The sequence below is a fragment of the Triticum aestivum genome, chromosome 6A (genome assembly GCF_018294505.1).
Source record: "Triticum aestivum cultivar Chinese Spring chromosome 6A, IWGSC CS RefSeq v2.1, whole genome shotgun sequence".
NCBI lineage: Eukaryota > Viridiplantae > Streptophyta > Magnoliopsida > Poales > Poaceae > Triticum > Triticum aestivum.
In genome coordinates this window covers 515,078,055-515,093,992 of record NC_057809.1, presented here as the reverse complement: position 1 = coordinate 515,093,992, position 15,938 = coordinate 515,078,055, and the positions used below count along the sequence as shown (strand labels likewise).

The following is a 15,938-nucleotide window of genomic DNA, read 5'->3' as shown; positions in this document are numbered from 1 at the left end:
CTAAATATAAGTTGTAGAGATTCAACTATGGACTACATACGGAGCAAAATGAGCGAATCTACAAAGACAGGGGGTAATTCCCAGTGCACCTCGCGCTCACTGATTTACAAATCGCTGTCCGACACGTCACATTGCACGCGAAGGAACAAGAATGCCCAGGAATACTACTCTACTACCATAATGTGTACAGCGATTCCTTGGCATGCCAGAAATCAACAAGTTTTTGTACAGCTCACGACGCATGGTCCACACTCCACAGCAGCGACGACAGTTTGGTACAAAAACGATAATGGCCCGAGCAGTACAGCAAATTGGTAGAAGAAAAAAAAAACAGAGCACGTGGACGGACCGACAAGACACGAGTTGGGCAATGGAGCTTCGACATCAAAGTGCACTAAAGTGCACAGGAAATGGCCAGCCAACCAAACCAACCGGCGGCCTACTTACTAGTATATGTATGTGTCTGTATTTCCCTCTCTTTCTCCGCCGTATAGTACTTACTAGTATTCAGCAAAATTTAATTTAATGAACAAACGGTGGCTACGATCTATCTGTATGATGGTGTGTACCTATTATGCTAGTACCTGAAAAGCAGGAGAAAATTTCACTTCTGGTAGCAGCAGCAACTTTGGGTACCAACCCTTGTATATGAAGCTAATGATGGACAGCGCTACGGACGAACATATAACCATCAGGATCATGTGGCATCGTTCCCATTTTCTGCAGGTGGGGCATCTGGGGTGGCGGCGTTCCCGTTTTCTGCAGGTTGAGCATCTGGGGTGGCGTCGTTCCCGTTTTCTGCAGGTGGAGCATCTGGGGTGGCGCCGTTCCCGTTTTCTGCAGGTGGAGCATTTGAGGTGGCGTCGTCTGTGGTCAGGGTGGATAGACTGTCGGACAGTGAGTTTGCCTCTTCGCTCTCGGACGGTGCCGCTGTTGAGGCACCATCCTCCGAGCCAATGTCGGAAGTTGCGTCCGAAGCCATGCTGGATGGCTCTGATGCTTCTGATATTTCAGGCTGTGGTTGTCTCAGCAGGCTCCAATACATGATGCTAGCTGTAAGAGTTAGGATCATCTTCTGGTTCACCTGTTTAATCAACATGAACAAAAGGAGGATATAAAACCAACAATATATATGCACAGCACAGTTCCAATTCTCAATCAACAAGCATCATCAACATTTCTGAAGGTAAAGATTCCAAACAGTAGATGAATTTAGCTCCGATCCAGTTTAATTCATTGGAAAATGAAAATATTACAGGCTCGGTTCCATATTCGTAACAATGGCCCTTTACCTCTATGATGTCCTCTGGCAGTAGAAACACAGAACATCCGAGCTTTCTTGCAACACTAATGATGTAGGTAGCATTTAGCTTCTTTTCCTCGTCTACAAAATCAAAAGAAATTAGCCATCAGCCAGTACTATGGTTCTTCTATTTGTAAAGAAAGCATATAATTAATTAATCAGAAACCAATTCATGAAATAGCACATGTGGATCAAGAACAGACCAGCTTCTCCCTTTGTAACTACTTTCCAGTTCACAACCCTTGGCTGAACTGCACTAAGAAGTTCGAGGAAGAACACTCCATTTGATAAGCTCTTATCCTGAATGGGAAAACGTTAAGAAAAACATTAACAGCTAGAATCTTTTATATGGCTACGTGAAAGCTATGGATATTAAAGTCACCTTGAAGCTTTCCATTCGAGATGTTCTTCCTGATGCTTTCACTTTGCTGTTTGCCCAGTTCAGTATATCTGCATCAGTAATTTGCTTTCCTTGGGATCCTTTGGAGTGGGATCTCAGTCTGTTTAGCAATTGAAGGATATTAAATCTCATCAATTGCCACAGAAGTGCTGAAAGACAACACAGAGAAACTCAAATTATATGTCCCCTAAGTTATCAAGAACAGTGCATTAGCATTCACTATAAAGTTAGATGTGATCGAACTCACCAACTATCAATTTCTTATTTCCCTGAACAATATCATTCCCAGCTAAATTTACTAATGAAAACTTTAACTCCTTCCCAATTTTGACAACTTGATTGCAGTTCTCCAGTTTCCTAAATGGCAATTTAATTGGAGGTTTTGATGCCAACTTCCAATTGACAGATCCAGGAGAAACTTTGTCAAGTACTTCAAGAAGTACCCATCTGCAAGATCATAAACTAAATTATCAACTCAGCAATTGATATAACACAATAACACAAGACATCATGAAAATAGTCTTGTTACCCATTGCGAACATCTTCAAAAACATTATTCAGGTATGACTCGACCCCAAGGCTGTTGATCCACATTCGGAAGGCCCTTTCTTCTCTGGATACTAGAACATCATCACGTGATGCTGACTGTGTGAGTGTAACTTGTTTAATGTCACTAGTTAGACCATTCCTGCACATCATGGAATGATATCATTGAAGTGATCAATGGTCAGCACGGAAAAATTGTTAAAATCGACCCAAGGAACTTCCAATTTAAAATAGCTCGTATGATTTTGATCATATCTTAAATTTCTAGATCATTTTCAAGAGCAGGAAAGTCGGCACTTACCGATGCTGGAATATTTGTGCAACAAATGCAAGATTCAAGTTGGCAGAACCCTCAGTAATATCCTTTGGTGTAAGGTATCTTTTGCAGTCCAACTTCTCTGCTTGTTCAAGTACCATTTTTGCCCTTTCATCAGGATTCTTAGTCTCCAGTGTGGTTTCAGGGGAAGTCTCTGGAGCAAGAGCTTTTAGAAGATAAGCATAGGCTTCACCATCCTGTAAAAATTAACTTATGTGACCATCGGAAGTTGAACAGAGCAAGAACAGAAGCATGGCAAAGAACAACATAATGATGGATCAAGTACAGAGCGACATAACGTACACTGTATTACATAAAATGAAGAAAATAACATAAAGTGTTTGATAGACAATGCTGAAAAGCTAGCTGTTGTGTTGCCCACAAGACTCAAATTTAACAATAAGATCAACCAAATGTGTAACAGGCAGATTTTTGTATCATTGCAGGTGTATCAAAATTGCATATAATTAAGTGATTAGTAAGTGCTGTGACATGTACTGTCATATGCACCTTCACATCCGAAGAGAAATTGTTAACAGTTTTCTTGTAGCCAGCCTTTTTCAGATGATGGTTCATCCATCGAAGCAGCATCTTTTCTGGTGACAAGCTCAACACCTCATCTATATCCTGTACAACATGCAATAAAATGGATTTTGTTTTGAGCAAAGATGTACACTGGGAGCTGAAACAAAGGTAAAACACTTCTACTTACCTTACTGTCATCAAACAATTCCACAAGCTGGGGTGTCTTCTTAAGATTAAGATCAGCCAAAAGTTGAATCTGATAATAAGTGAAGCAACTCTTTAGGTGATGAAGGAGGAGTTCAACCATAGTGTGTCCATTGAATTGCATAAAAAATGTGAATCTCATTTCAGTACTTACCTTTATGATTTGAGATATTAATCCAAGAACTAAATGAGGCTGCCAAAGAAAACAATAGAAATATGTGTAAGTCACCACTTGATTTTTTTAAGGGAATTTATAGAACTGAATATGGAATTGGGAGCATTTTCCCATTAGGGTAAGGTGGCTAAAAACACCTAACACATGAAAATCAACAAAGAAATATGAGATGTACTACCTACTAGTAAGTGATTAAAGTGAAAAAGAACAAAGGACAGGCAGCAGTTAATAATGATAACAGTATTTACACCTAAATTTACCAACAAATTCATCAAAGAAAAACTATATATCGCTATACAGGACATGAAAGAATTAAAGGGAGACAAATGATTTATCTCATTGCAAAAGAAGAAGGATAATTTAGAGCGCGGCAACATTTTCATATCAGTGACATTGCATCATGAGCTACAAGAAAGGATAACAAGTAGGGAACACAAGGCATACCCTTCCTTCCACTAAATCCTGGGTGCCAATGTTAACAACAGTACATCCAATGGCCTTTGCAGAGTTGAGGCACAGTGTGTGGTTTTCATTCCTCTCCCATGGGTTAAGAACTCTTTTCTTATTTATTGCTCTCTCATCAATGGTCCCAGGTACAGCTACATTGATCAACTTACTGACAAAAGATCCAGCAAGGAATTAACATCAGCTACAACTAGCAGACAGTTTCTGTTGAAAGAGTAAATTGGCATGCGCCATGTAGCTAGCTAGAAAGCCTTCTCACCAGAGCAGGACGCCATCCCTAATAAGATCGAATAGCTGGTTGCCGGATGGGTCGATTGGCAAGTACTTCTTCAAGAATGGATCTTCACCAAGGTAAGTGTTAATATGTGCCACATAAGAAGACTTCTCCGCCTGGTTGAGATTGTGCAGCAGCGTAGTGATGGTGGATTTGAGGAACGACGACGAATTCTTGCGGCCGCCAGCCCCGCCACCGCCGCTGACAGCGGCGCTTCCTTCCTTGGCGCTCACCCTTGCTTGCAGATTCAGGTACTCCTGCAAAAGCACCACACCAGATTCCCCATCCGAACCGAATCAGTAAGACAATGATAACACACTCTTCCCCTCCACAGTAATACTAGTAATACTACTAGTCAGGAACTCAGAGGATCGCCAAGATGTACCCGGAGGAAGGACTCGAACTCAATCTCCTGGTCGCTGTCGGGGTACGACTCCGACAAGAAGGCGGCGATCTCCTCCTCGGGGACCACTTCGTGAAGTCCCCTCAGCTTCTTCATCAACCCCGGGAGGTTCTTGGTGGTGACATGGCCGGAGTCCCTCTTCAGAGACACGAACTGCAAACCACAACGAAACAGAAACCTCGAGTTGGAGCAGAGGCGACAGAGGGAACTATAGTAATAATTCTGGTTTTTGGAGCAGAGGAGAGAAGACGAAGCCGTGGATTCGGGGTGTCACCTTGGCCTTGAGCGATCGGAGCTCGACCTGCGTGAACTGGCCCTGCAGGGAGGGGTCGGAGACGACGACCCCGACGAAGCCGGACATTTCCCCTCGCCACGGCCCGATTCGACCCGGCTCCGGCGCGGCTGCGGGGAGATTTCAGATCAGGGAGGAAAGAACCCCGGGAAAAGAAGGAACAGATCGTCCGCGCGCGGGCGGGGAGGGGCGGCGGGGACGAAGATCGAGATACCTTCCGAGTTGCTCACGGTAATTCCGCCGTGCAGCCTCTGCTGCTCCTTCTCTCGCTGGCGTGCTTTCCTTGTGCTGGGGGGAAAGGTGGGCAATGGCGTCCGGGAACTCCCAGATTTGGTGGGGGCGGGAGGGGGGAAGTGGCGGAGACGAGGAGAGGAGGTAAGGGTGGGGTCTGCTCGTTTCGTTAGTTTATTGTGTGTCTTCGCTTTAGGTTTTCCTCGGGGTTAAGGCACTGGATGGAAAGGGTAAAAGCAAGCAAGCAAAATGGAGATCAATAAACAATAAAGCAAAATTTTGACAAAAAAAAGATGGATTTTTTTATTTTATTTTTTCTTGATGGGGAGAGATTGGTGATGTGCTTGGTTGCCGCATGCTCAGAGCTGGAAATAGTCTTCGGAGACATGTTTATCTAACACGTGTGACGGCCAAATCCTTGCATTAAGGCGGCTTAAGATTTGCATGTATATGGTTGTAATTTTTGTTACAGTTGTCGCTCTTTATACTGCCATGATTGATTATGGATAGAACAAAAGTTTTTCTTAAAAAAATTGTCACAAGGGGTTGTGTGGTTTTCATTGTTGTTTTTAGCGGATTAGTATTATTACCAGAAAAAAAAAGTTTACTGCTTTGTGTTTATATGCTGATACAAAATTATAAAAGAAAAGAAAAATCATAAAAATATCATTCATTGCGGGTTTACTACCTCCGTCCGGGTTTATTAGGCCCTCTTATATTTTGGGTTTTCCTCGGGGTTAAGGCACTGGATGGAAAGGGTAAAAGCAAGCAAGCAAAATGGAGATCAATAAACAATAAAGCAAAATTTTGACAAAAAAAAGATGGATTTTTTTATTTTTTTTTTTCTTGATGGGGAGAGATTGGTGATGTGCTTGGTTGCCGCATGCTCAGAGCTGGAAATAGTCTTCGGAGACATGTTTATCTAACACGTGTGACGGCCAAATCCTTGCATTAAGGCGGCTTAAGATTTGCATGTATATGGTTGTAATTTTTGTTACAGTTGTCGCTCTTTATACTGCCATGATTGATTATGGATAGAACAAAAGTTTTTCTTAAAAAAATTGTCACAAGGGGTTGTGTGGTTTTCATTGTTGTTTTTAGCGGATTAGTATTATTACCAGAAAAAAAAAGTTTACTGCTTTGTGTTTATATGCTGATACAAAATTATAAAAGAAAAGAAAAATCATAAAAATATCATTCATTGCGGGTTTACTACCTCCGTCCGGGTTTATTAGGCCCTCTTATATTTTGGGTTAAACTTTGACCGTAGAATTGATTTGCAAAATATAAGAGACGTGTCATAAAACTTATAAGGATTCGAAATGAAATTTCCAATTATATAATTTTTTGACATATATCTCATATTTTATATCACAGATGTATTGTCAAACTTTGACTCAAAATGTGAGAGGGCGTAATAAACTCGGGAAGAGAGAGTATAATGATGTTACAAATATTTTTCCATGTATCTACAATCAAAGTGAAAGAAGTTTAAGTAAAGATTCTATTTAGACATGTATTCATTTATTTGTCCACTTGCACATATTATGGTCAGTGTATTCTTGGGAGTGGCTCGCTTTCTTTTCCCTCACCCTTCCTCCTCTTGCGCCGCCTCCCTTTTTTGAACTCAGCCAGAGATTCCTGGCCTGATCAAACGCTGCGTCCAACACCGATGGCTGCTGAGAGGTGTGCATGTGTTCCTTGTTACATTAGGGTAGTGCTCATGGTGTTATGTCGTGGTTTGGTGACATGTCGTCGATGTGCTTTGCTCTGTTGCCAACGACGGCGTATGGAGCTCGCCTTCCTCCTCTGATCCACTTGCATGGTGGAGGACAACAAGAGGCTGTGGTTTTGGCATAAGCACTTTCAATAAGCTTGGGAGAGATTCGGGGTCATCCTTTCTTCTTCTTCTTCTTCTTCTTCTTCTTCTTCTTCGCCTGCGTGGTGCCGGGCGAACGGGAAGAGATGGATCCGACTATTGTCTTCGTTGAGCTGGAGTTCTCCGGGATTACAAGCTGCATTGTGGGCCCAACGTTTCCTTCATCTCGTTGCATCGACCTGGGCCACATAAGTTACAGATCATCAAGGTATTTGCTTCTGGTGTACCATCTTCAACCTCCACGTGAGGCCCAAGGCTTGTGTCGAAGACGGTGGCCATGAAGTCTCCGACGGGATTGCTACATGTGACTGGACTCATATGTGGTACTGTTGATGGTTTAGGGACCTATTTACGAAAGGAATGATCATCTTGCAAAAAAATTGTTTGTTTTTAGGTCCTCCATGCAGTGTTGTAGTAATTTTGATATGAAATGGCAACTTGGGCATCTGAGCCCCTACCCCTTGTTGTCTGTTGAAAAAAAATGTTAGTGTATTCTTTACAATCATTTTGAATGAACAATTGTTTTGCTGGATATTTGCAGCGTTACGGTGAGTAGCAGTGAGGGATAACTGTACTCTTATTAGTGGGTGGTTACGGTGATTCTATTTAGACATGTATGCATTTGTTTTGCTGGATATTTGGGTAAAATCAGGATAACTGTACTCTTATTAGTGGGTTGTTACGGTGAGTAGCAGTGTGCCAGTGTGCATGTTATCCCCGTGCAAGAGCAGCCGACAATCCAGTTCGGTCCACGACGCGTCCTCTCGCCATGTTGCTATCGGCGAGCCGAAAGCATCACCGCCGCTTCCAAAATAAGAGGAAGATACAAAACACGTCACCAGCCTTCGGCTTGGCGCGTTGCTACCTTGTGCCATTGCCGCCGGAACACACCAATAGCGCGTACCTGTACAGACACATGCCCCGCCCGCCCATCCTCCCACCGCCCACGCGCCCGTCACCGCGGACACGCGTGGCCCATCGGCCGGTGCGCACGCGTATGGCGCCGATGTGTTTTCCGCCGCCACGGGAGAACCTCATATTTGCCTGGATTTATTGCGGAGGACAAGGACGCGTCTATCCGGAACGGCTGGTCGAACCGAAGTTTGCAGCGCGGGTCGCATGGGGCATGTACAATAATTGATAAAATAGTTTTATATTAAGTCTTGTATGTAATTTAGATATGACAAAAAAGACCTCTACAATGGGTCATGTCTTAGCCTTATCTTCAATAACTAATTATTTCTATAAACATGGTGAGACATATTATGCTAAGAGATCATATCTTGTCTTCTTTTAAATAAGAGAGGACAATCATTTTCTTACGGGTTCTCTCTTCTCCATCTCATCATTTATCTTATGTGGTACTCCTAAAATAGCATCATTGTATATGACCTGACCGGGCATATGGTTCATACGGCGGCACTGAACAAAACGCCGGCCCACGAGTATGGGACGAACTGACGAATGGAAGATGTGCTACGAAGCACGCGGACCCTTGCGCCGACCGGGCACGGCTGAATGAATCGCCAGTAGTACATCCGTTGGATTATTATTAAGCGGGGACTTATATGCCATGGGATGCGAGGACAAAGGCTCCAAGGGGTTGTAAAATTGCGCAATGGTAGTATGCTACTCCGATCACGTGCGACCGACGACATGGAGGAGGCAGCCTCAACGTGGTCGCTACTTTTTTGCTTTGAACCAGGATCTCGTGACTTTTCTCGCGTGCACTTTTAAATCTTTTTATTTAGGGGAATTTTTTAGGGGGATTTAGGGGAACGGGTTCTTTATTTCACATCTAAATGTGAAATAGTTATCTCATATCTAAATCTTTCACCGTTGGATCAGTGTTGATCTTGTGGTTATCCTGTGTCGTATTTGTCTCGCCAGTCTAGTACGCCAATATTGGCGGGCCGTTAATCGTTTTGTTTATCTCGGCCGTGTCTCAAGTCTCTCTCCATCTTGTATGTAAATTTCAGGCAACTTTTGGTCGGCCGTTTATTTGTCACGTGCAGCCGCTTACCGTTGGTTCGTTGGCCCCTTTTTCCATTTTTCTTGACAGCCTGCTATCGTGGGTCTTTTTTTTAGGATCGTTGCTTGTATTTTTTTTAGAATGTTGCTTGTATTTTCTGGATCGTGGAGAATAGGAAGATTTAACGGACACCATATACAAAGGATCTGGTGTTAGCTTATGCTCTTACTCATTTTCTATTTGGGCACTTTCTCTCCCTTCATCTGTCCCATTTATTTGACCTGCTTTTTCCATTTTGTTGTTATTCTCCTTTTTAATTTTTCTCCATTTTTCAAATTCATGATATTTTAAGTACATGAACATTTTTTGAAGTGTGTGACCACTTACTAAAATTCACAAAATTTTAATTTGTGAACACTTGTTTGAATTTACATTAAAAAAATTATGAATAAGGGTGTGTGTGTTTGTTTGGGTCCGCAGTTGCATGTCAACCATCGACTCGCAACTAAGTATGTGTGTGTGTGCGCACGTTTGTTGGGACCCCCGGTTGCAAGCCGACCATCGACTCATAACTAGGGGTGTGTATATTTGTCAAGGGTCCCCAGTTGCATGTCAACCATCAACTGGCAACTAGGTGGTGTGTGTGTTGTCGGTGCCCCCAGCTGCAGGCCGAACATCGACTTGCAACTAAGGATGCTTTTGTATGTTTGTCTAGAGTCCCTAGTTGCATGTCGATCATCGACTTGCGACTAGGTGTGTGTGTTTATTGAGGGTCTCCAGTTGCAAGCCGATCATCGACTCACAACTAGGGGTGTATGTGTTTGTTGAGGGTCCAGAGCTGCATGTCCACCATCGACTCGCAACTAAGAGTGTGTGTGTTTGTAGAGGGTCCCAAACTGCATGTCGACCATCTACTCGCAACTAATGATGTGTGTGTTTTGTTGTGGCCCCAAGTTGCAAACGACCATCAACTCGCAACTAGGGGTGTGTGTATTTATCCGGGCCCCCAGTTGCAAGCCGACGGTCGACTCACAACTAGGGGTGTGTGTGGGTTTGTCGAGGGTCCCCAGTTGCAAGTCGACCATTGATTCGCAACTAGGGGTGTGTGTGTTTGTCCGGGCCCCCAGTTGCAAGACGATTGTCGACTCGCAACAAGGTGTGTGTTTGTTTGTCGGGGCCCCAGTTGCAAGCCGACCATCCAACTCGCAACTAGTGTGTGTGTGTGTGTCTATCATGGCCCCAGTTGCAAGCTAACATTTGACTCGCAACTAGGTGTATTTGTGTGTTTGTCGAGGTCTAGTTGCATGTCAACCATCGATTCACAACTAAGGGTGTGCGTGTTTGTCTAAGGCTCCCAGTTGCAAGCCAACCATCGACTCGCGACTGGGGGGAGGGGAGGGGAGTGTCTTTCTAGGGGTCCATCGACTCAACAACCAAGGGCGCGTGTGTTTTGTCGAGGGCCCCTCATTTGCAGGCCGACCATTGACTCAACAACTAAGGGTGTGTGTGTTTTAACGGGGGCCCCAGTTGCAAGCCGACCATCGACTCGCAACTAAGCTTGTAGTTTTGTAGTTGTCCCAGTTGCATGTCTATCCTCGGGTCACAAATGAGCTCGTAGTTGTCCTAGTTGCAAGTCCACCCCTGTATCACAACTGAGCACGTGTTTTTTCATCTCAGTTGCAAATCCACGCTCGACTTGCAACTGGTCTTGTTTTTTGTTGTTGTCCCAGTTGCAAGTCCATCCTCGACACGTAAATGGTATCGTAGTTTTGTGTAGTTGTCCAAGTTGCAAGTCCGTCCTTGACTCGCAACTAGAATAGTAGTGTATTCATCCTAGTTGCAACTCCACCATTAACTTGCAACTCGACCTACGCATATCTTAAATGCACAGCGGACATTGTTTTAATACTGTGTGCTTTTTTTTCAAAATAGTGTTATAAAATTTTAAACACATGGTAAACATCTCTTTTTAAACAAGTGATGAGCAATTAATTTGTGAGCTTTTTTCAGTTTCACGGACATTTGAAGTTTCATGACTTTTAAAAAGTTTACAAATGCTTTTATAAAGTTTGCAAAAATATTTTTTTGTATTTAAATACTAACATTTTTATGCGGAGAATTACTAACATTTTGTTGTTTAGCACTTTTTTACCATTTAATTCGATTTGTTTTCTGTGTGAGGTGTTGTAGAAATAGGCCTTACTATATCTCTGTTTTTCGTGGGAGATGTTGACAACCAAAATGAGGAAAGCTAGACCTATCTATGTACAATCACAAAAGAAAAAGAAAAGGGACACTGCTCACTGTAGTAATGCCTAACAAGCAAGCAGAAAAAAAAATAGCTGATGAGCTATCGTAGCGAAAGGTAAATTAGGCAAACTAATCTAGTCAGCGTTGTAGCACACTGCTCACTGTAGCTGGACAACGACACATGCATGCAGTAGTGGTACAAGGGACACACAAAATGCCACAGTGCGCGAAGACAAATCGCAGCTTGCTGCTTAATTTCCCGGCGAACAAACAATATAAGAGATCGTTTAGAGAAGGTATAACGCCCGTGCGTTGCCACGGGCTCTTCAAAATTTATAATCAGTATCTTTCATTTATCATCCCCTCATATTGGGTGATTATGGGGTGCTCTAATTAAAAACACAACAATCAAATATTAGGAAATTTCACCGAACGAACAACAATGAATAATTCGATATCTATCAAACGAATAAAATGAGGTCATATTTTTGGTCCGTCATGCACTTCTGTTGAAAAGTGCCTATCCCTTTTAGAATCAACCCACTGTTTGCTCGCACGCAAAAAAATACATCTCTAAAGTGGTGAACCGATCGGTGCCAAAAAGAACTCAAACTCCTATCCAATCTCGACTTCGTGCTCTTCCACTTCCATTGATAAAGATGGGACGTCAAGGGTTTCATCATGATGACCTCGAGAAGCCGCCGACATCCCTCCCCACATCTACCCCTACCCCCTGCTGCCGCTTGCACTGTCCTTGCTCCTCGAGGGAGCTAGGGACACAATGTTCTCTAGGATGGGCATGACCAGATCCACGAGGAGGCCACATTCTTCCATGGGAACCCAACCAAGCACACCACCCTCCGCAACCATCCAATCCCAGCCTAACAAAGCCAAGACCCGCCATCGATCCACAAATCAGGCTCGCCGCATCCAGATTCACTGCAAGTCTGCGACGAGTCTGTAGTCGACATCTTGACTTTGGCTATCCCCACGGAAGAATCATCGGATCCTGCTTACTTTTACCATCACTTCGTCTCTTCCCAAGGCAGCGACACCACCCAGCCAATCACCACCACCGCTTGCGGCTTGCCTACATAAAATCATGAGAAATCTCCACGGCGGTGCTGTAAGATCACCTTGGCGACCTCGACAGTGACCGACTGGTCTAAGATCTAAGCTAGTCGCTCTTTGTAGAAACCAATAGAAGTAGGCATGTGACTCAGATTTGTTCTTTGGTGTGCATGCGTTTCTTGCTGCCCACCAGCTCTTGTCTACAACTCGCCTATCTCTGTACCAGCTCTTGGTCTACAACTCGCCTATCTCCATGCTCGAGACGACCAAGCTCGATGCGCAAGCCGCATACGTCTGCTAGAGCTATATCCAGGCCCTATGATTTTTGGATCACTGGCACTATGGGTGCCAGGACCGGAGTCGCCCTCATCCACCAAGTGGATCAAGGAGGTCCACCACCTAGACTCTACATCGCAACATTTTGTGTTTTCCTATAAAAAGTAAAGAACCTTCTCTAATAAACGTAAATATAACCTTTTGGTTTTATAGTCTCAACTTTCCTACACTCCAATACCAGAAGGATTTCTTGGTTTTATTTAATGACCTTCTTGAATGTCATTCACTTAGAAAGGTAGTAATACAATCTGTGATATTAAGGCAAACTATTAGTCATATTAAAGTGCAAAAGGCCCTATAGGAGTCAAAGCATGACTTTTATGGTTATACTGTAATTTGCAAGATCTGAGATTTATGCAAGTGTACAATTAGAGAAGAGCCAATTAAATAGATTTTCACATTCAGAATAGTACGATTAGCAGTAGCACTTCAATTTTTTCATGTTTGATCAGCTTGCTAGGTGGTTATCACTAAGCATGTTGGAACGATGAGCATAACCTAACTTAGTTCAGTACGTGTTGCTGCAAATTAGTTCAGTACGTACGAAGCTGTTGCTAACTTCAATGCCTGGCTGTTGCAAGTTTCTAATGAAAAAGTACTTCAGGTCAAAGGTCAGGGAATATACACTTTTGTTATCATGGTTGTTTCCTTATAGTGAACAACTTTGATCACCACTTCAGCAGCTACTATCTATAAGAAGACATTAGCTAAGTAGATACAGGCAAAGAAAGCATGTAGGCAAAACCAGAATTAAAAACATCCTTCTCAATGGAGCTCGTGCAGTTCGGAAGACCCTAATCATCGATGAGGGACCCCTCCGATGGTAGCATGGCGTGACAATTGCCGTCAATGACGACACCCAAAGTACCTTGCAAAATCCATCGATCCAGTTCGGAACAATCAAGCACATACCTTGCAAAGTGATGTGGATCTGAAGCAGAGGTGGGAAGGTAAAGGCTCAGGTGAGGTGGAATGAGACGTTGATATAGACGTGCACGCATGAGAATAAGGCGGTGCCCAAGATGGATCTCCATCGGAGGAGGTCGGATCCGCTGGGGAGGAGGTCGCTGTAGTACCTGCCATCTGTGCGATGGATCACGGGGCTGGCAGGCAGGGGGAGGGGATAGGAGGGAGCGGGTGGGCTAGAGCGCAGATGGCGGGTGCCCCCGACGACGGCTGGGAAGGATGGTGGAGGAGGTGGATGAGGATGGCGGCGGCGGCGTCTGTGGTTGCGCCTCATCCGCAGCCGTGCTAGTGGTGGTCGATGCGAGAGCCGGATGACATCGGCCAGAATCAGGCAGGGGCGACAAAGATTTAGAGGAGAGAGAGAATGGAGGCGATGATCGATGGGAGGAAGGGCCACCGACGATTGGGGTGGCCTCAGATCCGCCCTCCGTGGCCGCCTATTTCATGGGACGAACACCCGTGCTCACCGTCGGGCTCGCCTTCGGCCACTGCCTCGCCGACATTCACGATGTAGAGCCCCTTCCTCCGATCCCATTTGCCAGGGAGGCAGCGCCATCCTTCATCGCAGAGAACGATTCCACACTGAGATCCCAACCAGATTGTGATTGCGCCTCCCCAAACCGCAGCGGCACATCCCACTCCATCAACGACCAACCTATATGAGGCGGAGGGTCAGTGTAGGACGCGAGCGCCGTCACCATGGACGTGGGGGACGCCGTAGGTGGGAAGGAGGCGGCGACGGCGTCTGTGTCAGGAAGATCGCACGACGGCGGTGGCGTTTACTCGAGGGGATCGAGAGGAGCTGCGTTTGGTGCCGGGTGGGTTCTTTGGTGCGTGCGTGGGGCTGGAGATTGTGATAGGTGATCAGGTGAGGGCGTGCCATACCTGGATCGATAGCCTTACCATACCCGGTGGTAATTTAAATTTATTACCATATTTGATATTTCCCGAGTTATGGCCTTACCATACCTGGATTGATAGCCTTTGGGGTAATTTAAATTTATTACCATATAATTACCATATTCAAAATTTCCTGAGTTATGACCTTACCATACCTGGATTGATTTATTACTATACGTGGATTAATTATGATTTATTACTATATGATTTATTACTATACGTGGATAGCCTTACCATACCTGGTGGTAATTTAAATTTATTACCATATTCGATATTTCCCGAGTTATGGCCTTACCATACCTGGATTGATAGCCTTTGGGGTAATTTAAATTTATTACCATATAATTACCATATTCAAAATTTCCTGAGTTATGACCTTACCATACCTGGATTGATTTATTACTATACGTGGATTAATTATGATTGATTACCATAAATACGTTGGGTATTGCCGGTCAGACGAGAAAAGAGAAAAACCGGTGGGAGGGGCTGGTGGGAGGTGGGACGAAGAAAAACCGGTTGAAAATAAACCGGTTGAAAATAAACCGGTTGAAAGTTGGGGGGACTATTCAACCAATTCGTCCATTAGGAGTAGAGACACGTTGGGTATTGCCGGTCAGACGAGAAAAGAGAAAAACCGGTGGGAGGGGCTGGTGGGAGGTGGGACGAAGAAAAACCGGTTGAAAATAAACCGGTTGAAAGTTGGGGGGACTATTCAACCAATTCATCCATTAGGAGTAGAGATAGTCTAGTCAGCGTTGTAGCACACTGCTCACTGTAGCTGGACAACGACACATGCATGCAGTAGTGGTACAAGGGACACACAAAATGCCACAGTGCGCGAAGACAAATCGCAGCTTGCTGCTTAATTTCCCGGCGAACAAACAATATAAGAGATCGTTTAGAGAAGGTAATGTCATGTTAGATGAGATATAGTCAGACCCTTAGAGAAACTATGCTCACCTTAACCCATGGAGACATGGAATATCTTATTTGGCGCTGGATATTACCATCTCTACTTATTACTATTAAAAGAGCAAACGTAATTTCTCCTAAAACCACACAACAAACTGTACACAAGATAGTCAGAGCCTTCGAATCAAATCAACTTACACATATCCTACCGCTTATATTACGCCAATAATTTATTAACCAGATCGACGACTAGGATCAAATGTTCTGCCAGCAGACGCCGGTGGTCTGCCAATCGTCGAAGCGCTCCGCGCCCCCGATCCGCACGGCCCGCCCACCACGCGGATCAAATATGAGAATCCCACTAATTCCTCTGCTCCCGTCCGTCCTTTCCACCTTCCCAAATCTCGTGGCGCCCCCCCCCCACCATATCGCCACCACCATCTCCGCCGCCTCCTTGACACAAGGCCATCACCATTGCGCCCCACTCCGGCGTGCCTGATGCACTTCGGCCATGG

General features: G+C 44.4%; 1 protein-coding gene across 1 annotated transcript; it reads right to left on the bottom strand.

The window, feature by feature from the left end:
* Nucleotides 1-363: 363 nt before the first annotated feature.
* Nucleotides 364-5,315, bottom strand: LOC543247 (fimbrin-4). The gene is made up of 15 exons (XM_044548148.1): nucleotides 5,118-5,315; nucleotides 4,886-5,013; nucleotides 4,594-4,764; nucleotides 4,194-4,465; nucleotides 3,914-4,085; nucleotides 3,449-3,487; nucleotides 3,278-3,346; nucleotides 3,076-3,192; nucleotides 2,551-2,762; nucleotides 2,233-2,391; nucleotides 1,951-2,150; nucleotides 1,686-1,852; nucleotides 1,507-1,603; nucleotides 1,293-1,384; nucleotides 364-1,084 (listed from the first exon to the last, which is right to left on the bottom strand). The coding sequence occupies exons 2-15, from the start codon at nucleotides 4,970-4,972 to the stop codon at nucleotides 698-700; spliced, it is 2,241 nt and encodes a 746-aa protein (XP_044404083.1). The 5' UTR covers nucleotides 4,973-5,013; nucleotides 5,118-5,315; the 3' UTR covers nucleotides 364-697.
* Between the last annotated feature and the right edge of the window lie 10,623 nt (nucleotides 5,316-15,938).